Source organism: Enoplosus armatus, chromosome 4 (assembly GCF_043641665.1).
Source record: "Enoplosus armatus isolate fEnoArm2 chromosome 4, fEnoArm2.hap1, whole genome shotgun sequence".
Lineage (NCBI taxonomy): Eukaryota > Metazoa > Chordata > Actinopteri > Centrarchiformes > Enoplosidae > Enoplosus > Enoplosus armatus.
In genome coordinates, this window is record NC_092183.1 from 19,296,706 (window position 1) to 19,323,255 (window position 26,550).

A 26,550-nucleotide genomic window follows, 5' to 3' on the forward strand; every position below is an offset into this window, starting at 1 on the left:
CTGATAACTGAACTGGCCAGTAAAATAGCAGTGGAGACACGTCCTTTTAAGGCTGCTTACAGGAGCTGTCAAAGTCTTAAGTCTCCCCATATCTCCGACAGCAACATTATAAGTTCAACACCAATTAAACTGAACCTCACACTGTCTTTTCATTTCAGGTCAATCAGTCCATTTGAAATCCTCTCCAATACCCAAAATTAATGACAATGACCTGACCAATGCACCACTACAGCGTCTGCTCAAAAAGAGGGGGTCATATTTGGAGGTTGGATCATGAATGACAAACTAGTCTTCCTGGGCCTGCTGTACTTTGTCCAGGGCATCCCCTATGGTCTCCAGTCTTCTCTGCTTCCTGTATACCTGCGTGGAGCTGGTCACTCCCTCACTCGCATCGGCTTCACCAAGATCCTCTACTTCCCCTGGGTCCTCAAGGTGCTCTGGGCCCCTTTGGTGGACCGGGTCGGCACCAAGCGTCGCTGGCTGGTGGGGACAGTTTCTGGGCTGGCTCTGACATGCCTCTCCAGTGCTGCCCTGGCCCCAGAAGCACATATATGGGGAGTAGCAGGAACCCTGTTGGCCATGAACTCCTTGGCCTCTGTCCAGGATATTGCTGTTGACGGGGCAGCGGTGGGGTTGTTGAAAGGTCGTGGGGAGCTGGGGCTTGGCAACACAGCCCAAGTCGTGGGCTATAAAGCTGGATCGGTGTTTGCCGGAGGTGGGCTGCTGGCCGTGATTGACGTGGCTGGATGGAGCTGGATGTTTATGCTGCTGACGTTTGTGTATGCAGGCGTGGCTCTGTTTGTGTGGGGGGCCCCTGTGCTGGATGATGAGACTGTGAGGGGCCAGCAGGCAGATGGCAGCAGGAGGGGAGGGCAGGGAGCAGACGCTATGAGGCCATGGAGGGTGTGGAGGAAGCTGCTGGCGGTGCCCGGCACCCCTTGGACTGTCCTGTATGTGCTGACATACAAACTAGGTGAGTCTGATTAATAAGCAAGCACTTATATTGAAATGAAAAGACTTAAATATTGGAGACCACGATCATGTTCATTTTTAATTTTATATCTTTGCTACGTAGGCCTAATATTAATACTGATATTATGTCTGAACCTTCCCTGATGAAACTGTACTTCTTTTTTAGAGCTGCTTCTAATGATTATTTTCAGTATTGATGTTCTTTATCAATTGTGTGATGTATAAAATATCACAAAAAAAGTGACAAATGTCCGTCACATTTTTCAAGGTGACATCTTCAAATGTCTTCAAAACCCAACGTTATTCAGTTTACAATGATATAAAACAGAGAAAAGCAGCAAATCCTCACATTGGAGGGACAGGAACCAGAGAATGGTAGGAGTTTCTGATTGATAAATCACTGAAAAGACTAATCAATTATCAAAATAGTTTCTAACAAATTTTCTTTCAGTCGACTCATTGATTAATCGACTAATCATTGCAGCTCTAATTATGTGCACAGACTGAGTTCAAATGATCATGATGGACACCAATAAAGGAAGAAAGAAATGAGAAAGAAAAAGCACAGAAAATAGTAAAAAGGAGAACCCCCAGCCCATCTATTTGTAAGAGGGAGACTGGTTTATCAGTTTATCAGCTTATCAGACAGAAAACAAACTTCCCCATAGCAATGAAAAGTTATAGTTCCTGAAATAGTCCCTTTTGTTCCACTGTGAGCCTTTCTTTAGTTGTGCACCTGCCTTCTTGTAGGGCCCAGAGCTCACCACTAGATGTCTCTGTTGGTGTGTCCATGAGGACTGAACTCAGGAATGAGTGTGTTGAAGTTAGGGAAGTTATTATTTCCAGACAATTTATTGTGTCTTAGCAGGTCCTGTATGTGCACTGGAAAATACAGGCCCTGCTAAGATAAAGCTGTCGTTTTTAATGTCACAGTTATAAAAGTATAAACCTTAGGCACTTGAGCAAGAATACAATGTTAGTTTGAATGCACATTAAGTTCATGCAGACTGTTTTGTATGTGGATGAGTTAGTTCCAATAAGAAACAAAAATTTTAAAGTAGTTTTGGATCAGTCAAGCTTGTGTGTGTGGGAGAGAGAGTTGATATGACCAGAGTTTGGTGTTTGGTAGCAGAAGGGGATTATGTAAGGATTAGAGTGTCTTTGTGTCTGTTGCGTTCAGAAACTGAAATGGAAGACGGCGCATCACGCTGATGTGTGTTTATGTGTGTGTTTGTGTGTATGTGGGTGGTGGGAATATAATTGTCTACTCGCATTTGCATAGTTTTACTTGTGTATGTGCTTGAATGTATATGCCTTTGTTTTTAAATTGTGTGCGTGCATCTGTGTGTGCGTGTGTTTTTGAGAGAGTGTTAAGGGTTGCTCAGTAATCGGATGAGCCCCAGCAGACGACACTACTAGACAAAATATGAAGGCTGGCTGGACCCCCTAATCTGTCTAGGGAGCAACCACCCCCCCCCAACACTCTCTCTGTCACCCTCACACACACTCTCACAGACACGCTATCGGCTGATGCTCATGATTGCAGCAAGAATTAAGTGTTTTCAGTGTTGTGATTGAGCTCTGTAGATTCAGTAACGTTTGTCGCTTGTTAGCATGTCCTGTTGTAGTAGTCTAAATCTTTCCCACCTTTGCGGGGGAAAAAGGATTGTGTAATATTTTAGATTAGGCCTGGATGTGCCAGCATAATTGCCTATGTGAGACAGTATTGTTTTTGTTCAAGGGGTGTGTGGGCATGTTTGTGTGAGACCGGTGATCTGCCTGTCTGAACCCCCCCTGCTTCACACACACACACACATATACAAGCACAGACCCCTCTCCCTCATCTAGCCCTAATGAACTAGCTAGGTCCAACACAGTGACCAATCATGGGGAGCCTTGTGTCTGAACTGTGACCCCTCTGCCATCTGAGGTCACAGGCATGATGGGAGAACTGTCTGGGCAGACTCACAGGGCGTGAGGGGGAGGAAAGTAGGCACTAGTGAGAGAAAATGGCCAGGAAAGAGGCAAAAAAGAGAGGTTTTGAGTTGCATACAAACATGCTAATATCATGTTGTTGTCATACATGGGGAAATGAGCCCCGTTCACTTCTGTGCTCGCATGTGAAGTTGCTAAAACACTAAGCTTATTATCTTTTTAGGTGTTGCACACATCAGAACTGGTTCTTTTTAAAGGTAGGGAGTCAGTAGCCCTGTATGTTTGACAAGAGACGTGATTGATGGTGAAAAGAGGTGGACCCTGATGGTGACTTTCTCTGGGAATTGACCAGGTGGACGGAGGAATGGATGGATGAACACAAAAAAGAAAAGCTTTGTCCCAGTACTCCCTTTTAACCTTTTTCTCCAAAAAGACAGCTATGAAGGTTCATGGTAAAATACACTCAGTTGCCAGTTTTTAGGTACGCCTCATTGATATAATTGGGTTTGACAAAATTTTAGAAACACCTCTCATTGTAACGCAGTACAGTTCAACAGCACCACAAACTACAGCCTTCAAAATGACCATGACGTTGAATTGACACCTCTCAAAGTCAGCTTCAACAAACCGTTATAACCGTCATGAAGGTAGGATTTATTGCAGGACTGCATTAGTTGTATGTGTATGCTGACCAGAATGGGAGACTCGTGTACACATGGCATGGAAACAACTTGTAAAAATATTGACGGGGGTCTTTCTTCTTCCTATTGCATTGTTTAATGGCAAATTGCATCCAGTTTAATGATGTACTATTGCCCCCTACTGTGCATGTTTTTTCCAGCTTTTAGCAAAATGTTTTTGGTAGCCCTTGATGCACAGCTCGCTCTTCCTTAAAAATTCAGAAGGAAGGGAGAAGACAAAGAGGGATGGGTAAAAATAAGCAGAAGTGGATGATAGTGGGTTGGGGGAGGTTGAAGAGTGGGAATGAGAGAAGAGAGAAACTTGGGGAGGGAGTGGGGGGTATTTTCCAGAGGGAAAAAGAAGGACTGCAGGGAGGGACGCTGAAGGAGCAGATGAATTAATGAACAACCACCACATGGTGCCCTGAGATATAAAAAGGAGCAAAATGGCAATAGAAATAAACACACTTATCCATGCAGAGACAGATAGGTGCTATAAGATCTTTATAGATGTTTAAAGGTCCAATTCTAAATATATCAATCTCATGTAATGAGCAAAATCCAAATACAAAGTTGATTTTCAGTCTTAATGATCACAAATCACAAAAAAAAAAAAAAAAAAAAAAATCATGATGCGTGCTTTATGCATTATGTGCTTTTGTCAACGGATAATAGGCTAATTGATAATATCGGCCTGTTTTGTTGGTGAACTCACTCATTAAATAACTGATTTAAACAATTAATTAGTTGATATTTAATAGCATTAGAAAACACTAATAACTTAATTGTTCTGTATGTTTCAACACCATCTCTATCAATTTCAGATTTAAGGTAGGTCCCAGTCCTTTAATTTTGGTAGTGTGGCGACTGTTTCATTCATGTTTGGATCACACATTGCACCTTTAACTAGACTGAGAGTATTGATACATTGAAATACTGCAAATGCAACACTGCAGACTTTTTTTTTTTTGTCTAACCAAAAAATACTATCATATGTCTATGTGTGTGTATGATAGGGAAAAGCTTCTGTAACTCAGAGGGCCTTTTTAAAAGACAGATTTAGATGTATGTACTGTAGCACAGCCAAGTACCCACAGCAATCATTGAAACAACACTGAAAATGACGGGGACACTGAGAACAAACATAGTCAACTCTGTAACCTAGCAGGTTTGGTTTGGGTGGAGAGATAGTGGTTGTTTTGCTTTTACGTAGAGTGTATTTTCCCATGTTCATGAGCCCTGTGGGCCACTGAGAACTCCTTGACATCTACATTGATCTGCAGGGAGTCCTAGTGTGTGTGTGTGTGTGTGAGAGCGTGTCAATAGACTAATATCTATAGGATATTGTGAACGTTTGTATAGACAGGGCTCTGTTTACTGTTTTGTCCTCAGGGAGCACAAGGTGTTGAAAGGTGTGTGTGCATGTATATGCACATAGATATTTGTGTGTGTGTGTGTGTGTGTGTGTGTGTGTGTGTGTGTGTGTGTGTGTGTGTGTGTCCTCAAACATGTAGTATGTATGAACCTGCCTCTGTTTACCGTGCTCTCGGCAGGGAGCGATAATGTCGCTCTGCAGGGGGACTGGGTGTCCTCAGTGATCTCTCCTGCTCTGCCAGCTCTTTTGTCTAAGCTGTAGCCTGGACGTCTGGATTTGACCCCACTGTCCTCGTCGACCTCTCACCCTCATCTCACCCTGATCTTACTCTGATCCCTCTCTCTCTCTCTATATATATATATATATATATATATATATATATACATATATATATATATGTATATATATATGTATATGTATGTATACACACATACCATCCCTCCCATAATATAGCTTTTCAGGGCCTTTAATATTAAATACATTTGTTTCTCTCTATGTCTTTATGTCACAGTGCTTGGACCCAGCCATACTTGCTTACAAGTCTAGCAAATGATTGATGTTGTCATGAAGCACCTTTAAATAACTAGGATAAATAAAACAACCCCGCCTCGCTTCTTTCTGTCACTTTCCCTCTTAATGTTCAATTGTTTTTGTCTTTCTTTGCTGTCTGTCTCTAATGTAAACATAAACACAGAGTTTTCTTTGAGCCTGCCATCCCTGCTCTGTTTCCTCTTCACTAACCTCCTAACAATGTCTCTGTTCATCTGCCCCCCCTCCTCTTCCTCTGTCTTTAGCTGTCTCCATCCCTGGCTGCTCTCCTTTCTCTCCAGTCATGTTTAACTCCCATCTCTTTATTCTTATTTTTTAAAGAAATGCATTATGATTGTCATTTCCTAATTTTTATCTACTTCTCTTGCCCTCTTTAACCTTCTGCCGTTTCTGTCTCCCTTTACTTTCTTTTTCGTTTTTTCTTTCACCCCACTTTGTTCCCTCTCTCTCTCATCCTCTCCCCCCTTCGCTCTTGTTACACCCTTTTCTCCTTCCCCTTCACTCTGCTTGTTTAATCTTTGCGGATGTCTAATGAAATCCCTGCTGAAATGGACAATTGTTGCTTTGAGAATATTTATAGAAAGGAATAATCAGCCTGGTTGTGTTTGTCTGCACGCCTTCCCCCAACCCCCCTCTTTAAAGAAATAATTAGTTGAAGGCAGGACTGTGAAAGCTCTGAGCTTTGAGCTAAACAACAGGCAGACAGGATCGGGAGCGCAGAACCATGGGTAAACAACCCAGGCATCATGGGTACCGCTGCTGCCAATGTTTACTTTATTATGACTAATATGGTTACTGCACAGTTGATGCAGCTCAAAACAGTTCAGCACAGAGGATGACAGAGATTAAAATGTGAATAATGCACTGAGACGATGTCAGTGTATGAGTGCAGCTCCTGCTGTGTGTGTGTCGAATGGTACTAATGTAATGTGATATGTTTTAAAGATCTACTCTAAGTCTGTTGTCTTGGGTTTGGGAGTAAAAAAAGTACATTTGTTGCTGTCATGTGACTTATTTGTAAAATTACACTACAATAAACAAATTCAGTTCATTGTCCAGCCAAAGTGCAAACTACATACTGTTCACTACGTCTACTGTGACATTAAAGATCTCTGTAGACTTGCAGTAATTGTAGTTATCCATCTCCTCATTTCACCTTTGCTTGTATTTTGCTTTATATGAAAGAAAAACACAACACATTTGTCTGTCAGACAGGTAGATTCGTTTTTGAAAAATCTTCATGGCTAATTTAATTTTCATGATCATCTTCAACGTAGTCACTCCCTGTCTGTATTAACTATTTGTAAATTGCCAACAGTGAAACATGAGTGACAGAAGTGAGAGACAAGTGTTTCCTACACAGAGAATCCATATTTCCAACCCCACCTTTCTGCTGGGTTGTCACACCACTGCTACAGCGGTGACACGCTCGTTCTGCCGCTGCACTCCCTATCACTGGGAGCTTCTCAGCTTTCTCTTATTATTATTTTTTTTTCTCCAGTCTGTTTCATCTGTCTTTTTTCCTCTTTCTCTATTTTTGTTTGTCTCCTGGCTGACTGAGTGAGTGAGTCGTCGGTTGTGTTGCGTCGACTTTGACAGCAGTCTGGGAGCCAAGCTGTCACTCACGCAGCTCCTTGGTCCCACTGTCTTTCTGAAGTCAGTCTCCATTAATATAATAATGGCGTATAGTCGGCGCCACTGAATATTTTACTGTAATGTTCAGCAGAACATTACCCCCACACTCAACGCCACACAGAGAAAGTCTCACTGCCTGACAGAAACTTTTTATTTTGACTGAAAGGTCTTTGTGAGGTCTGTTTCATCTGTGGAAGTTTTTGTGTTTTTGTTGTGTTTTCTTTTTGTGCTTTAGGAAAAGTGCTAGGCCCCCGTTTGATAAAGTGACTGAGGGTATTCTTTTTCTTGTCAGGCATCTATTATTGACACTTTCCAGGAATAGGCCTAGGTGCGCCGCGTGTTGGTGTGCTGTATTTGATTCTGCAGTTGTCATCTCAGGAAAACCATGTTGTTCAGTCTTGCAGGCTAAACAGTTTGGTACAACATCCTCATTGTATTTGACTGTGTATTCAGGAGGTGCCTCACATGTTTACTGTAGGTGAAAAATAGTAATGCTTAGTCAGAGACGTACAGTACATAACACATGGTGTCATGATTTGATTGTATATTGATTGTATATTTAACTCCACATCAGTATATCTGACCAGATAACTCATTCCACGCTGTCATTTTCCCCCCTCTTCTTCTCCTCATCCTTTTCTCTTCTGCCACTGTGTACACAGGTGAGCAGGGTGCAGTGACCATGTTTCCTCTTTTCCTGTTGGATCATCACATGACTGCCAGGGAGCTCGGCTTCTGGAACGGCGTTATCGCCATGGGCTTCTCCATCTGTGGGTCGTCCCTGGGAGGCCTGCTGCTCGCTCAGTTCAGGTAGCCTTCATCAACACCATCATTTTGGTTATCACTGGCTTCACCGTGATCATTCTTCTATGGCAGCAGTATTTTGTTACTCCGAAGGCTTTTTTAGTGGTATCATATTGCAGGGTTTTAAAACTAATTGCTGCTCAGGGGAAAAGGCCCTTAAAAACGTATAAAATGCCTGTGAAAGTTAAAGACTGCACACTCAAAGTACACATTTTTTGCATGTCACCAAATCCACATTCTTCTATGGAGTTGTTCAATACTCATTAGGCTGCAACTAATTGCCTTTTTTTAAACAATGAATCTGCCAGTTATTTCCTCAATATATCAGTCAATCATTCGTTTTATAAAAGTGTCAAAAAATACTGAAAAACGCACATCACAACTTCCCAGAAACCAAGGTGAAACCAAGTCACGTTTGGCATTTTTTCTCCAAAAATAACGATTGACTTATTATCAAAATTGACGAATCAATTAATAGACACATGAATGTGACCATTGAGGGCCCCCCAGCTGGCCCCCATGGTCACATGGGGTGATTTGGGGATCTCTCGACAGACTAATTCTTTCCAATACATTGACATGTAACAATTTGCGATTTGCGAGAAGCAAGCCAGTCTGAAGCAGTAGAACCACATGAACATGTATCTCACACTCTCATCCCATCAGATGTTACATTACCATCATCATCATCCTGCTCCTCTTCTTCTTCCTCCAAGCTGACTCCTTCTTTCCTGCAGAATTTTTCCTCCTCCTCCTTTACCTCTTCCTCTTCACTCTTTGCTCATTCTTCCAGTTTTTATTTTTTTATTTGTATTACTCTTCATAGGCTCTTGGGTGTGTGTGTTTCTGCCTGTCTGACTGTGTGTACAGTAATTTAAGTAAACATAGCCTTGTTTGAGAGCTCAGGGACCCCCTGTGTCTGGTGTGTGGTGTGAGAACAGCATGAGCAGCAAATCCATCACACACACTCATGCACACACACACACACACACACACACACACCCCTCAGGGTTTGATCGCAGAGACAATGTGCAACTCTAGTTGAATTTAATTCTCAGATTTACAGATAGATACTAAGATGTTAGACTTTCTGATTAATACATCAAAATGGCTGATTAGATTTATCATGGTGATTACACACAATATCATATTTGTGATTGGAATTATTGTATTATAGCTTTTATTGATACCTCTAATTGTATTCTCCCTTTATTTCTTCTAGACCACAAATTCAAACCCAAAAATAAACACAAAACAAATACATTGTCTACACACACAATATGCAGCAATTGAGAAAATAAAGCGCCTTGTGAATGAAGATGTTCCTTCTCTGGAGTCAAGTCCATATCTGCCGCCTCAACCAGATGAATTGAACCGGATGTCCTCGCCCTCCGTTTCAAGACATAATGACCATGTTGAAACTCCAGTATTCTCCTTAGTTGTGTTGTGTTTTTGCACAGGTATATAGTTGATGCAACATTGCAATACTGAAGATAACGCATGTAGAGGAATTTGTATATCATGTTGTTTCAGCAGCCGTTGAATCCAGTTTTGGATACGCAGTCTGTCTTAAAAGTATGATTGTATGTAACCTTTACATGCTTTCCCCCTCAGCACATTGACACTGTGCCATTTGTGCCTGGCCATTGTTGCATAAGGTTTTACGTCTGCTTATACTAGGATCACATCATAGCACAACCCTGCCTATGGCCAGTGTGATGTAATGGGAGCTATAAATAACAACAATGCCTGTATGGAGGATAGTATGTTAGCTCGCACACCGTGCATTACTGTACTCTTCAACATCCAACCATCATTCCTTCCTTCCATCCACGTCTAGACAATATTTTGCTATTTAGCTTTTTGCCTACTTACACGAAGGGATCAGGATGATTAGGGATACAGTGTGTCGGTCAATGGAGAGGTCATGTGCTGGTATCTGTGTTTTTGTTGTATGTGTTTGTGTGCTTGCCCATTCGTTGACATGTATCAGTTGCCCTTTGCTCTGTCTGATGTCTTTTTTTGTCGTTGGGTTGTGTTTTCAGCTGGCTCACAGGTTTTCTCCTCTTGTTAAGTGACACCAGCAGACACAGAGCAAGCCTCCGAAGGCAGAATTTTTGTGGAGGGTAAAGCGTTTTCAAAAGATGTCATTGTCATACTTTGGCGTTTGATCTTTCAGTCTCTCTCTCCATCTCACTTGTAAAGGAGTCGGTAACTTGTAAAGGCAGTAAAATGTTCACACGGGTGACAAAGACAGAAAACACTCATCTCAATGAGTTATTCTGGTGTAGATTGAAATTCTCTGGGAGTCAGATGCGCCGTAAAAGCCATTTAGACTCATCAGTTTTAGGCGTGTTAAGAGTTTGGTTTCTGTGTGTGGCAGTACTATGAGTTTAGGTATCTGTATTGGGAAAGAGTATGTGAAAACTGCTCTTTCCCAATGTTTATTCCCTTAAAACCATTTGACACGAGGCAACAGTGAACTATTTGAACCCACAATTGATGCAGTTATATGGAACAGACAAATGATATGTCACCATATTTGACCTGAAATTGAAGCACCTCTGTTAGGCCAGTATGTGTGATAATACATATAATATAAGATATAATCATTTAGTATTTTCCCCAACCTTCGTTAAAATTCAATTTGCAATCAATGTGAGTCAGACAGTACCTTGTTATAATTAATTAATCAACAATCGTTTAGCACGATGGGTGCAAAGTAAAAGATTTAACCACTCAGTTCTAGATCAGATTATGTGTTAAAAATGGATATTTTTGGTTGTATGTGCCTTCCAGTGTCAGATGAACACTTCCCCTTTTTTACCTCTTCCTGTCACACACTCACACACACACATACACACAGAGAAAGGGCTGTCCAGCAGGCTGCGGTCCCACCTCTAAAAGCTCAGTTGGAAGGTTTATCCTCCCCACCATCAGAAACGGCTGAGTGGTCAGTGAATGACCCCCTTTACAACCGCCACTGGCAACCTGAGAACATGGCTATTCTTATCTGGGCCCGGCCCGTGTGAGGTGGCAGCCAGGCAGGTTCTCTTTCTCACACACACACACGCACACACACACACACACACACACACCCTCAGCATCTCTTGAGAGTGCGTGATATGAAAGGCTGTCATTGAGACGGGAGGTAAAGGAGCAGCAGAGAGAAGAATGTCTTTAGCATGTGAATGATGCAGGATTGGTTTTCCAGTAGAGTGGTAAGGGAAGGCTGGACGGAGAGGGGAGAAGATACATAAGGGGGGGTTGGAGGGATAAAAAAGTAAAATAAATATAATTCAGTTGAAGGTCTGTATTACTGGATATTTGTAGAATGTGCAAAATGTTTCATCTGGTAAAGAAAGTGTACTCTACCCGAAGTCTTCTGCTTTCCTTTGAAAATAGTTTTGTGTAATAATCTGTGAACTCTTAATCACACACACACAGGTGAGTTTATTTCATCAAGGTATTTGTAAGGGAAGCTGTAGTTGCTGGAGCAAATATTAAAGAAACACAAGTGGGTGTCTTCGTGGCTTTAAGGTCTAAGACACTGACCACATGAGAGCTGCAATGATTAGTAGATTAATCAATTAGTGGGTTGCTGAATTAATCAGCAACTATTTTCATAATTGGTTAATCGTAATATGCCGAATATTTGATGGTTCCAGCCTCTTAAATGTGAGAACTTACTGCTTTTCCTGGTCTCAACAGTATTGTAAACGGAATATGTTCGAGTTTTGGACAAAACAAGACACCTTTGGCTGTTGGAAATTGTGATGGGCATTTTTCACTGTTTCCTTTAGTTTTACAGATAAATCGTTAGTCGTCGTTAGTTGCAGCCTTAGACAATATAATCAGAAAGTACATTACATTCAGTTCCACTTATCCAACTAAATCAGATATCCTGCTTTGTGTGACAGGGCTCCTCATCCTCACAGCCTTTTTTACACATAAATAATTACATGCAAAAACAACAAACAAACACACACAGTCCTTTGAGTGGCAGGCATCCTCTGAGTGATTGGCATCGTTAATCCCTGATGTCACACAACAGTGTGAGTGCGTGTGTGTGTGTGTGTGTGTGTGCGTTAACAGTGATTAATTTTCTTCCTCATGCTGGGGATCTCCTTAGGTTATTGATTACGTCACGACCCAAACCCACAGGGGGATGATTTTCTTGCTCTAACAGGGAATCAATTAGTGTCTGGGGACTTGTTTACTTAGCACGTGCACGCATGTTACTGTGTGTGCGCATGCATGTGTGTGCGTGTAATTGTGTGTGGCATGAAAAGAAACGCAGAATGTCTCCAACTTTAATGATACTAGCCTTGAGCCACTGTCACCGCTTATCACACTGCTCATCAACAACACTCGCAACACTAAAAGTTGGTGAACGTCTGTCTGATACCTCTCTTGTTTGCTGGTCTCTCCTCAGCATCGGGGCTCTGATGCGGCGGGTGTTTGTGTTGCGAACCATCAGCATGGTCTTCCAGAGCTCTCTGCTCACCGTACTGGAACCATCACCACTTATGAAAGGTGAGAGACAGACGAGGTGGCAAGCACCAATGTAACTGGAACCCAAATTCAATGCGTATTACTGATTGCCACGATCCTATGTAGTATAATATACTACATAGGATCATTTGCTTATATTATAAGCAGGCGTTGAAAGGAAAAATAAAACCTCTATCCAAGTGTTTAAACTCTCATAACCCTGTTAGTCTTTTATTCTTCTCCATGAATAGTGTAGAAGCACACCACATGTTGTTTATTGAATTGCATATTTAAACTTTCCAGATCCTGATCCCATTCACATACATACCATCCTCATTTGACCTGCCAGTTTCTTGAATAAACAACACACAAACCACAGAGTTAGTAACAGGTACATGTAAGTACACGGCTTAAGGTCACAAATGTACAATCTGAGGTTACGTGGATAAACACACACTGGACTTTACAAGCTTATAATTAGCGTAGGTTAAGTTTGTGGAGAATACAAACTATTTAACTCAACTCAGTCAGGTTTTTTGTAATCCACGTGTAAACACGTCTGACAGTCTCAACGAAAACTTCACATGATGACATTCTCTACTCTGCTGTGTGTTCTGCAGTGTGTTCAGCCCCTGGATATTTGTGACATAAGGTTTGTGTTTTTCTAATGGAATATGTCCGTGGCAGGTACATCAATTGATATTGAAGTTAGTTAGGTAACATCTGTACAACAGGATTTTACAATAGATATTTATATTGGGCATCAAGTACTGGGCAGTACTGGGCAGTACTTGATCAGCCACCTATAGCCGTGGTTTCCAAACTGGGATTGGGGCCGCGAGGTAAATCAAGTGTTCTCAAGATAAGAAATGGGATAGGAAAAAGGAAAAAAAGAACATATTTCTACCATGTCTTGTCTTCCAAACTTTGCTTTTTTTCTTTTGAAAAGTTTAACCTCTTAGAAGCAGACATCCCTCTTTGTTTGAACGGCACACAGTAAATAGACCTTTTCATTAGTGTTGCACTCATTTGCGCACACAAAAAGTGACAGAAATATTTGTGTAAAGAAAAAAGAGAGCTAGAGAGGGAAGTTCAAACCTTGCTGACTTTCTCGCGTGAATTGGCTGTGAATGTTGGATGGACAGTTTCAGAGAGTCGGACACAGCGTCACAATCCAAAAACAGGTTGGGAACCACTGGCCTACAGTTCAAGCTTTTGAGCCTGATGTTCAGCATTAATACAGCACAAGAGTGGATGATGCAGAGGACATTGATAGACAGGTGCTCTCTCTCTCTCTCTCTCTCTCTCTCTCTCTCTCCCTCCAGAGAGCCATTCAGTTATTAATGTCTGAATGACACATCTGATTCTGTTACACAGCCAGTCGCAAAGCTTTTGGGATTCAGATCTGCACCATTCATCTCCGTCGGAGTTGTCTGTTCCCCTATCAAGCCTCTCAGACTGAAAGTTGAGGCCTCTCCCCCCCCTTTTGCTTTAAACCCAGAACAAAGATTTCAGGAAAACTCAACCAAAATTGGAAAAAAAAACAAAAAAAAACGGAAAAACATTCAGTTTCAGATTTTTCAATATTACATGATAACCCTCCGCTTCCCACTCTCCCAGCCTGATCAGTCGGTGTATCTGTGTGACTCCAACAGTCTTGTGTCGCTGACTGAAGAATCTTATTCAGGAAAAACTCTGGCGGCTTGGGTGAATAATTCAGTGTTAGCGGGAGCAGAGACAGATAGGCTCTGTGGTTCCTCTGTGTTTCCCCACTAACACCGCTCTGCCACTTCCCCTCAGAGGATACACTACATGTGTTTTGGGGACGAGGGGGGGGGGGGGGGGGGGGGGCGGAGAGGAGACACTTCGGCAGCTTACCGTTTCTCGCTGCTTTGTCTCCCTACTTTGACTTCTACATAGAATAGTATAGTGAGAAGCGGAGCAGACGACAGTGTAAAACTGATAGTTTTCTGCCTTTTTCAGAAAAACTTCGTTGCACTCAGACGTGTTGTACCTGTTTTTGCTTGTGTGTGTTCGCTCCCTCAGGTATGGCCGTCCTGAGCATGAGTGTTCAACACTTCCTGGGCGGCCTCATCACCACGCTCACCTTCACTACCATGATGCATTGCACTCAGAGGGCAGAGGAAAGCATTCAGGTAAAACAGACTTTACTCATACCTGCCATCAGCCTCATTCTGGAGACCCAGGCTGCTGTTATTTGACTCCCTTGTCGCGATGTTTTTAGTATTAATTATCTCATTTTTCGGTGTTAAGTCATCTCCTGTGGCTTAACAAACAGACAACACAATCCTTCTTTTCTTTTCTCCCTCCTTCCTTCCCTTCTTTCCTCTCCTTTGTTTAATTGTGCTATTATGTAATATTACGTCATTTCTTTTGGTTGCCAAAGGGGGGGCCGGAGAGGGAACTCTTTAGCATACAGTACCACACCTATCGTCACCTACACCTGTCAGTTCTCATCAGCTGTTTCCCACCTGGAAAATGTCAGACCCACTTTCTATTCATTGCTCCTTTTCTTTTTGTCCCCCCTTTTCTGTTTCCCCCCCCCCACCTAACTGGCATTGTCCCTCTTACCACCTCATTTCTTTTCTTAATGTCTTTGTCATTCTGCAGTCCTTTAAATGCTCTCTTTTCCAGTCCTGACTTTTTCCTCTCCTCTCTCGTTTTCTCCTCTTTGACATAACTCCTTTTGTCCCCGTCGTAACTGGGACATCGTTGCCTGGAGGTGATCGCTGTTCACACAGCCACTCAGACATCACTCAGTCAATCTCTGAAGGTGACAAATTATCATTTAAATTGCTGTCACTCCTAAAGTGGAGAAAAAAGGCGAAACAAATCACGGACTGCAGCACAGATATCAGGGTCTGGTTACTAATAAAACAAATAGCAGAAGAGAATCAATCACAACGTGTGATGATGAGAACCACGGTTAACTTGAGAGGTTCTCATGACACATATACTGTTTGCTTTTTAGTGTGTGTGTGTGTGTGTGTGGGTGTATGCGCACACAGGAGGGGAGAGCATTAGCTCGCCTGTGCTCGTTGTGTGTATATGTGTGTGTTACTGAAGGAAGTGCTATCCAGTGACAGAAAGCTGATAGTGTGAGTGCTTGTTAACGATCCCCAGGAGAAAGAAACCGAATCTGTTAAACAAGTTGCTCAGAATAAAGGCACTCCACTTAGCTGTGGTCACTCAGGCTCTCAGAGCTCTCTACCTTCGTGTACAGACCACAGTTACAGCTCAGATAGTTACACTCACCACCAGTTCCTCAACTCTCATCGAATTCATCTCATCTTATTTTCAGATGTTGCTTTCCAGTGAGAAATGTTTGGAATGGATTGTTGGGGTTTTTAGTCCTGTTGTAGAAGCTCATGAATGAAAACATTTCAGAATTACTTGTCTGCGTGGTCTCTTCTCCATAAAATGTAGAAAAGACATCTACATATGATGGAAGGGTTTAGGGCTGCAACTCATTGTCATTTTTTTGATTAACTGATTCATCGATTAGACTACAAAAGGTCTGAAAATACTGAAAAATGTCCATCACATTGTGTTCCATTTCTTCAGATGTCTTGTTTGGTCTGACCAACAGCACAAAACTAAAAGATATTCAGTTAACAAGGAAATAAAACAGAGAAAAGCAGCAGATCCCCCAGAAAATGTCACTTTGCTTAACAAATAACTTCTGTGCTTAATCGATTAACCAAATAGTTTCCGTTTTCATTTTCTGTCAATCTACTAATCAATTATTTGCCAAATCATTGCATCTCTAGGTCTAAAATCACAATAGAAGTGGTGCTCAGCAAAACAAATAGTTCTAATCCTGTCAAAGAAGCTTATGGTATACTGTGTGGTTGTACAGCAGTAAAGGATAACAACGCTCTCCCTTGTTTACCTGCTGCGTTTAAACCAGCTGAAGGTTTCGCACTGGAAATAGTCTTTTGAACATTACATTTGTAGTATCTGTATTATTTTGTAATGCAGAAGAGTAATTTGTCAACGCAGGCTTCTTACAAATGAAGACTATATTCATTTGATATAGATTTGATAGAGTTGTTACAATGAATTCATTTGTTCAGTCATGGGTCTAGGTGTCACTAGAGTCCTTCTGTACCTGCCTCACCTGAATGCTGTGTTCTCGGGCAGAGGGAGGAGGAGGTTTGGGGAGATTAGGTAATCTCTGTCCCTCTCTCTCTCTCTCTCTCTCTCTCTCTCGCTCTCTCTCGCTCTGTCTTGAAAGCCTTAAGGCTGGGATCAGATACTCTTCTTCGTTTGGCCTCCGTCCATCGTCTCAGGCCATGATCTCACGCTTTCTCTTTCAAGCTTCCAGTCTTCCTTTCTCTCTTTTTTTGTATTTTCTTCTTCTATCCCTTCCTTTTGCACTTTGGGGCCTTTTCCTGAAAATGACACGTTTTCTCTTGTCTGTTGTCACTAATTATTCTGTATTACATGTTCAAAATCATCAACTGATAAGTAGTGCTACAGGATATTATGAAGTGTCACCCTTTCTACCCTTGTTACCCTCTCTACTTTCCCGTCTACGTCTCCCTCCTTTTACTCACAATGTGCCTTTATTTTCCAAACCCTTCCCCCTTTGTCCTTTTTCTCCTCTCACTTCCGTCTCCTTTACTTCCTCCTCTTACTCCCTTTTCTCATCATTCCTCCCCTCTTTTCCCGTCACCCTACCTCACCACTCTTCCTCTCTTCTTTAGGCGACCCACTACAGTTTCCTGGCGACTCTAGAGGTGCTGGGGAAGCTGACGTTCAGCGCTCTGGCCGGAGGCGTGGTGGATTGGTTTGGTTTCCAAGTTGCCTTCCTCTTCTTCCTCACCCTATCCGCCGGGACGGCACTGCATGTGTGGACGGCTACCTTCACTGGTGCTCTCAGGGAACACCAGCTCAAAGAGCAGCCCAAGTGAGATCGGGAATCAGGGTAAAAGGTCCTGATTCGGGGCGTCTGCAGGTGCTGAAAATGTGTAGTTGACCACCAGTATTCAGACACCTCAAAAGTCCTTGAATTATATAAATATAGCACTCATGACTTCAGCAAATCATTTCTGTATAAAAGATCTTGAATAAGTTCACTTGTTCTGCCATTTTTTAAGGAGAAATCAGCCATGCGGTTAAGTACTTTTTGTCATTTCACTGGCAAAACTGGCCTTACATCTTATTTATTTTGCATTTGAAATGTTTGGAGAAGTCTTAATATTTACAGTAGCGTGATGAAACTTGCAGATATTGTGTGAGTAAGGATGAGCGTGTTGAGTTTTCTGGACAGGATGGGATTGGTGCATACGGTCAGATGAATTGATGGGGTTCAGTGTGTTGAGCACAGTGACGTACAGTCATTCTGCACTGAGTATCGAGAAGTACTTTAGGAAGTAGCTGGGTTTTTTTTAATCATCTGAGCCATTTTAATGTTTTAAAGCCAGCAATAAGAGCTGTAGCCAAAAGCAATATCGCTACTTTGTGATGCTTATTCTGTCATATTGTACTGTATATGAATATGTGAGTCATTCTCCTGAGTTGTATGGTTTACAGTTATAAACGAATGAATCTCTACTACCTCGTATCAGCACTGTATGGTACGATACACAGTAGCTGCACCAAGCAGAGCCACATCATTCACAATAAATAACACATACACACGTACATGCACCTGAGCTGCAACAGTTAGCCAAAGTAGGTTTGCAGTTACTGCAGCTGTTTCATTTTAGAAAGGTGAATGAATATGCAGTTCATCTGTTGAATGAGGAGCGTTTATTCTGCTTAATTAACCCCAGATTTTCAGAGTAATATCCTTTTCCCTTTGGAATTGAATAGGTCAACGCTGACAGCTTACTTCTTGTAGGAAACCTCAGCCTTACACACTGCATAGTGCCATCTTGTCTCAGTTTTTCAATCAGTCAGACTTATCTCTGAAAATAACTTTATAAAACTTGAAAGACCAATACCACTGGAAAACTGCAGTTTTTGCTAACATTGTTTCATTTTTGTGTTTTATGTAAAAAAAAAAAAGTCTTACTTATATACTGTAACTGTCCATGGTACTGTATACTATATAAAATAATTTTCTCCAGGCTTAAAATATGAATGAGCAGCAGCGTCGAATGTTGTTTTTTTCCCCCAGGCTCTGTAGGAAAAATGCATTAATAGAAATTAAGTCTCAATGTTGATAATTGTGTTGACAGGAAACAGGCAGATAAGATGAGGATGGATCGGATTGGTGTACATAAAGGCAGCAATCTCAGCAAATTTTGCCAAAATAAAACAGCTGCTTTCACCCACATAATAAATAAAGGGACGCCATACCACATCATTACTGGTTCATCCACATAGCCAGGTCCTCTGTCACGAGATTTGCACCAAAAATAAAGCTGCTGAGTGAATCTTTAGAGTGTGCGTTTTGTTTCTTTGTGTGACCTCTGGTATTTACCTGCCATCACCACATTTGACCACATTTGTTATCCCCAGGGGAGAGGTCCTGTGTGGCCTTTGAGGACGCTCCCACCTTTGAAAATCCACCGTGGCTTATAGCCGCTCTGAACACAACACTGGCTCTCTGCAGTGCTCTGGCTGAGGGCTATGGGACTGAATAGGACCCGTGTCACAGGATCCACAACCCATACAGCTCTAATGACACAACAAATACTGTGAAGGAGGATTAGGCCAGCTTACACAGCCCCTCAATACACCTCCACTTTACACTTTCTCCCCCGGCCTCATTATCTGGGCGTACTGTTTGTGTAGCGGGATAGACAGGGAGGGATTGAGGAGGGAGGCTTATGTTCTATCCTCTTGCCGTTCTCAGAAAAGAGCGAGCGTTGAGAGCGATGGGCCTCCTTAGTTTGGTGTCTTTTGAAAAGTCACATGAAACCACAAGCCCACTGCCTGTTGTGTCATCCAAACGTGTTTACGCGTATGCTGTATATAAGGAAGGAGGGTTTCTTTTACTTTACAGTGCAGTTTTATTCCGCAGTATGAGATTCTCTAAATCATCAATAAAAGATCCCCAACTGTCTAGATTTACATTAGGCTGCACAACTACCAGCTTCCTTCAGTTAAGCGTCGGGTTTTATTCACCCAGATGCCATCTTGAATTTGAACGTGGTGGAGTTCTTGCTTACAGTCTTTGAAATTCTGGAAACTAAAACGTAGTTTTCTTTGCCGTGTGTGTTTGTGTGTATGTGGCAGGAGTAAGCCAAAGACACAGGGAAACCTTAGTTTTGAATGTTTATAAACAATCCCACCACAAGGTCCATTTAGTAGCTGCTCTGGAGCTTTTGATTGTATCACCCGATCTTCCTCAGCACATGGAGTTTGCCCAGTTGTCATGGAATTGTTTTTTTTCTGAGCATGTTAAGGACTTCTTGTCCACGTTATCTTAAAAGCTGAGACTGAAGGTTTGAATTGGTCTTTCAACAATGAAGGGCAAACGAAGATCATGTAATACAATCAAAAGCTCCAGAACAGTTAGCAGATGGACCTTGTGGTGAGATTGTTTTTTTCCCCCGTGTGTACGTAGGAAATAAGGGTTAAAGGGTAAAAAAGGGGTTAAAAAGAGTCTGTTTACCTGAATTTGAACTATGTGATATCTAACAATGCAGAGTTAGTTTTCTTACCTGTGGTTCTGAAACTTGTGCCGCCACCCCAATACCATGGAGGTTAATTTTATTTTATTTGTGCTGAAAAACACTGAAAAAATGACATTTGGAGAAACTCAACAGCAGTGCATCTCTCCATAAACAATCTCCTGATTACTCTGGATCACCACAGAGCTCTCTGTAAACAGTTTTCATTGGGACTATTTCCTCTGAGGAAAGTAGTTCCAGTAAAACACACAAAATAAAAGGAGAAATGTGTTGACTGCATGCACATCATTTGCTATAGTTCCACTGTAAGCCTGTGTGCAGAGAGAGAGAGAGAGTCAGGAAAGGTAGACAAGTGGTCTGGATCCTACAGTGCTGATGAGAGTGAGACCTCCCACTGCGGTTGCCAGATTGGCAGAAACCCCCCCCGTGGAGAGAGTGCGTGTCTCGGGGCCACCCTCCCTGCCACGGTTACCATTGTAGTGATAAATTGGTGGATTTGATGTGCGTGTTGCCTCACATGTCGACCGTTGACTTTGTGGAGTAATAATCAGTCGTGGGAATTGCATGAGACTTGTTGCCAAGTGTGAGAGAAGCTGGGACAATTTGCCCGGCATGTGATGTAAACATGAAGTGTATCTTACACAAAAGTGTTATCACAGTACAGATCAGGCAATTATACAGTGAATACTTGACTTTGAAATAGCCGTGCACATGGCACTTGTGTTTGTTCACGTGTGAATTCCTGAGCTGTTATCATCAGCGTCGGATTCTCTATATGGAAGGGTAAGTCTGGCTATTCTTTTATGTCAATAGCTATTCAGTTTCAGTCATTAACAATCAGGCTGGGGCACAAGTCTGGTCACACCACCAACTTTATACCCGTATCACACAGGAGGCTCATTCACCCTGTGCCAAGGCTGATCCGCTAATCACAGCGTCACAAGACGCACCACAAAGACACCCAGACAATAGGAAACAGAAATAATAAGGAAGATTTTATGAGCCACCGAGAATGGAAAGAGAGAGAGAGAGTTCATTGACAGTTACATCTCTCGCCCGGTAGAGTTTCCTCTGGGGAGAGAGGGAGGGGAGAGAGGAGAAGAGGATGGGAGGGAAGTGGAGAATGCAACATGTTTTAATCCCAGCAAACAAAGGTGTTGTATCGCTTTTTTCCCCTCTATTGTCTCTGAGCGCCCCAGGGGGAGAGAGGTGTTGGCTTTTTGCGCTGCCTTTGTCCTGTGGCCGGCAGAATGGCCTTCTGGGAAACCTGAGTGGGCAGGTGGAGGAGCGATCAGCAGCATCAAGTGTCACAGTGTTTCCTCCACTGGTGTTTACTTTTTGTTTATTTGCAGAATGAGGGATATGGACACCCAGTTCTCTATCTCCTCTGTCCCAAGCTCGTCTCTTCTCGTTCTTCCCACCACTTTGTCCTCTGCCTTTGTTTTCCTCCTCTGCTTTCTAAACTAACTTCATCGTACGCTCACACGAAGGCTCCACAAGTTTGTTTTTGTTTGTCATATGCTCTAGTACATCTTTTCTTGTTATCCTAACAAAGATTTGAGACTTCATTGTCATCTCTGTATGGGCGTAAACAGTGTCCAAATGAAATTCCTGTCATCTGATGTGATTTACAAAGAAAATGTCAATAAATAATAATCTAAACAACCCGTATTTGGCCTCATTAATAGTACAATTAATATGTCAAGGATGGATTAGGTTTACACAAATATGGTTTATTCTTTCACACAGGAAATGAAATGACAATGATGAAAGCGATGATAATTATTGTTCAAATAAATGCTACAGTCAGTGTATCAGTGTTATTCCAGTAGCTTTAAAATTCATGCTCCAAAAATACTCCATTCTGGATAGTTATTAAAAACCTGAGTACTCTTCTGATACATTACAGCATGGTAGACTGCTGTCGCATGTGGGTTTTTCTTTAACTTGACAAGCCAAACCAAAGATACTCTATAACAGAAGAAGCTGTGCTAATGGTATGAAATGATAAACACTTCCTGCAGACGTGGTCGCCTCCCTGTCGCCTTATTTTGCAGCTCGTTTTATTCGTTTAATAATATTCTCTCCCCCCCCTCCAAAAACAATTAAATAATAATGATAATATTGTTATTAAGCAAAGAAAAAGACGTTTCATTTGAGTTTTTAACTTTTAATTCACCGCCGGTTGCCAGATCTTATAAGAGTGTGATGCTGAGACAGAGACAGGTCTCCAACAAATATTATATATTAATATATTAATTTTCTCCTGATTTGTCCGTCTGAAAATACTATACTACATCTATACTGAACTGTGAAAGCCCTGAGTAGATTGAAAATGATGTGGCTCCTTGAAGGCTGTTACTTTTACTTGTCGTTCAGAGCTCTTACTTTCACGGCCTTTGAGTATATCTTTAAATGTTTGCATTTTAACAAGACTTTATCTGTAAAATATCTGTTCTTTGTGGAAAAGATAGTGACACAACACTAAAACTGGACTGATGAAAAGGTTTTCCAACAGGCAGCCATCAAACCTGCTATTCAAAGGTGGGAAAACTCTGGAACACACTTTTAAAGAACAAGTTATTGACATAAAATATCTCTGCTCAAACTGTAAAATATGAATAAAACTGCACTGCAGGTTTACAGACAACAACAACATTACCGGTCATATAAGTATATATGGCCATTATAGTGGTCTCACCACAGTAATGATATTCAAAATTAAACACACAGGTGAAAGGCAAAAGACCAAAAATAGAAAGTAGGACAGCGAGAGTAATTGAAATGAGATATCCAGTGATTTGAGTCAAGATAATGAGTGCTAAATCATTTCTGATGATAGTATTATGTTACCAAAACACACGCGCGCGCACACACACACACACACACACACACACACACACAGTACAGACCTTTACTATGAAGTGGAAAATGATCAACACCCTTTAATCTGTCTAATAAAAGAACTGAGCTGATCTATTGTGTTGTTGCACACACATCATGTCTTTCAGGTGAAAAAAGGTGAACATGTACGGCGTTGATTAAAGTGTGTACTTCAAATGTGTAGCTGAACGATAAGGGTCACGTCTGTGTATCTGAGCAACATGTGTGTTCATGTTCCTTTCACACGACAAACTCAAACTAATTTAAAATGGTAACACTCTCAAAGCTGTGAGAGCACATGTAGCAAAGTTGAAGCCGCCTAATGGGAGTTTTTGCACGCCCCACACCACTGCGAAAGGCTCAAAGAGGAAGAGGAAAAGAGACCGGAGACATGGCTGACCAGGATCCGTGCAGGACGTATAGGAGCGAGGCAGCCTTAAAGCACGACGGACAGACGGGCAGTGAGGGTTCAGTTTGCTGTTAGCTAAGATACAGCAACCGAGCCGTAACTCTAACCCGAGGAGAGACCAGCGCTGGTGTATTTTCTTCCATTGCAGGCAGGCAGATATCTTTACCCGGTGACAACACACACCTGTGTGTAGATCACATGACCCGATGGCCACTGTGGGAACCGGGAGTGAGATAGACTTAGCCAGCCTTTATGGGCATTGAAGGACCTAAAGGGATGAAGGACAGAGGAGGAAGAACTCAGGGAGGAAAACTAACTGAGCTGAGTCATTAATGTATATTTATACATTCAGACTGTGTTTCTGTGCATTTGTTTTGCTTTATCTTGAGTTAGATGTATGTTATCAATGCTCCTTAAAGTTTCCTGTTAAACCTTCATTAAGGCAGTATTTGTATTGTGTCTTAAAATCTGACATTTGACACTTAACATTTCTGGCCCACACACACACACACACATACACACACACACACACACACACACACACACACACACACACACACACACACACACACAACAAATGGGCAAAATGAATCCAGCACATGACAATTTATCCTGTTGTGTTATTTCAGGGTGTCTGATAATCGTGTTTTTGAGAATTTCCTTTTTGGGAATTACCAGTATTTGAATACAGTTAATTTAAAAAAAATCACGCACATAATCCCCTGCACTTAATTTAGAAACAGCCATTTTCCATTTTGATGAGAGCCTGAGTTGAATTTTCAATTAGTTTCCACTGAAATACCACGAGTTCACCTTAACAGCCCCAGAGCAATAACTACAAGCCCGACCCCACTGAATAACTTAACGCAAGAATAAATTGTATGTTCTGTACTCATTTCATTAATAATACACAACTAATTTTCATACAGGATCCCTGCTCCCTGCCAACATAATCATAGTTGTCTATTTTTAGGTACCGGCTTTTAATTGGCATGAATATTCCGATGAGAGACAAAGAAGCGCGTGTTGAAGATGGCAGCGTAAACAGTGTGTGTGATTCTCTTGAAAAAAAGACAGGAAAGAGGCAAAGAGAGAGAGAGATTTTCACATTACAGTACAGCAAATGTACCCATGCGCACACAGACACACCATGTATGAGTTCATCTTTGTCATCACACAGTAGTTTTGGTAAGATCACAACTCGTGTTTTCTTTGTTTTTCTACAGTAGTTAGGATTGTGTCAACTAACAGCAACCTGAGCCTTATTGTTTGGCCATCATGGGTATTAACTGTGGCTTTGAATGTATGTAAACACCTAAAATCATCCATCCACATCCAACACTTACTGCAGATATCTTTCATTTCGTGTGAGTATATTACCTGAGTGTAGGACTTTATTTTCGTACGTCGCTCATGTGCGTCACCACACAGTCGTACCTAGTATTAACGCAGCCTTTGTTTCACTTTCACTTGCCTTAGCCGTTGTAAGAGAGAGCGCAGTACTTCAGGGACACGTTTTTACCTTTTGCCTTCTTTGTAAAGGCTTTTAAAATCATGTTGTTGGTTGATGCTGTCTTCTTAATGTCTGTCCTCATCAATAGTCTTGGGTTATATCGCAACATCTAGGGGAATAGGATTAAAATAAACTGCAGCCACAGTATCATGTAAGGTTAAGATTGTAATGATGAGCTTAAAAACAAGCTTTAAGGAAAAATAGGTTTTAGCTTGGCTCTTATATATATTATTTTTGGTAGAAGAGAAGATGAATATCCTTTTTTAGTGTCATTTAGGTAAAGTAACACAAACCAAGACCCGGCCAGACCAGAAAGGTACACAGCAAAATTCATCTTTGAATTTTTGTAGAAGACGGGGCGAGAAGCAGGGAACATGCTAGCAGTTTTCAGTCATGATAGCTGGCCATAGACTCATAACTGTCTAAAAAACTCGCCTCTTTTGTGGAGCCGTTCATACACTTGCAGTAGAGGGTTAAATAAAAATAGATGGTGCGACACAGCTAATAAGCTGCTACAGTTTCCTCCATTTTGGACTCTCCAGCTCTCTGTTACCTCAAGGTCAGCACTGTCAAGGTGACTTTCTATTGGTAGCCTTAATGGTGCGAATATACATGTCAAACTTCACCAAAGTTGAACTGGAGTTTGAAATGCTGGTTTGAACGTGCCTTTATACACATTTCTAAAAAGGCAATGACATTACCTAAACCACATGTGAAGTGATCAGAGCTGCTCTGTGGTGAAACAGGCTCTGCTATCCGGTCCCTCAGTGATGGACTGGGATGTGACAAGCTGCCAGCTCATATGGTGTTGAGCCTGAGTCACTTAGCTCTGGTCTGCCTCAGTCTTCCAGGCTCAGACCCCTTCAGCCCAACCCTCCCGCATCCCCACCCTCTCTCCCTCAGTCTCAGCCCCACCGCACACACCCCCGGCCTCTCCCCCAGCCTCATTTGGACCATTAGGGCCAAGACAGGAGAAGCCTCGTTCTTGTGCACACACCCCACTTCCTCTCTTTCATTTTCTGTCATCTATTTTCCGACGCCTTCCCTTCCATTCCTCCATCTCGCTGCCCTCACATGGGGACAACCCGTCGGGACTAGTTGTTGACGGGGGAGTTAACAGCGCATTGTGATGGTGTTTAAAGGGTCCCAGCTCTATATGGCAGTCTGTCTAACTGGCTGACTCCATGCCTCCTGGTGATGGAGCCTTTCTAGGTCATTTTACCCATCCATCCATCCATCCATCCATCCATCCATCCATCCATCCATCCATCTATCCATCTATCTATCTATCTATCTATCTATCTATTTATATTCTGCTGATCGTCTGTCTCTTTACTCATTCATAACAAGTGCAAAAACTCTTTTTAACTGCTCATTGAGGAGCTGTTGTTGGCAGACTCAATCCTATCATATTCCAGGCCTATATTATTTACAGTATCTCTCAGGGAAATCATTCTTTGGCAGAGGTTGGCTGAGAACAAACTCTATTGTTTCTTAGAGTGCAGTCACACAAGACAGACTCAAATTTCTCTTAATCCCATATCAGAATATCTGTGGTATGAAATTGAGGATATGAATAAATGGGAAATGTCAAATTTGTCATGCTAATATCACTTACAAAAGTTTGTGATACCGTGCTACAATGAACAGGGACACCCAGGTGTTACCGTGCCTACTGGTGTACAACGCTG

At 42.0% G+C, this 26,550-nt stretch overlaps 1 protein-coding gene across 1 annotated transcript; it reads left to right on the forward strand.

Annotated features, from left to right (window-relative positions):
- Positions 1 to 273: 273 nt before the first annotated feature.
- On the forward strand, positions 274 to 17,490 carry mfsd3 (major facilitator superfamily domain containing 3). The gene is made up of 5 exons (XM_070904965.1): positions 274 to 973; positions 7,809 to 7,956; positions 12,386 to 12,486; positions 14,491 to 14,600; positions 17,175 to 17,490. Exons 1-5 carry the CDS (start codon positions 274 to 276, stop codon positions 17,379 to 17,381), a joined length of 1,266 nt encoding a protein of 421 aa, XP_070761066.1. The 3' UTR covers positions 17,382 to 17,490.
- The last annotated feature ends 9,060 nt before the right edge of the window (positions 17,491 to 26,550 follow it).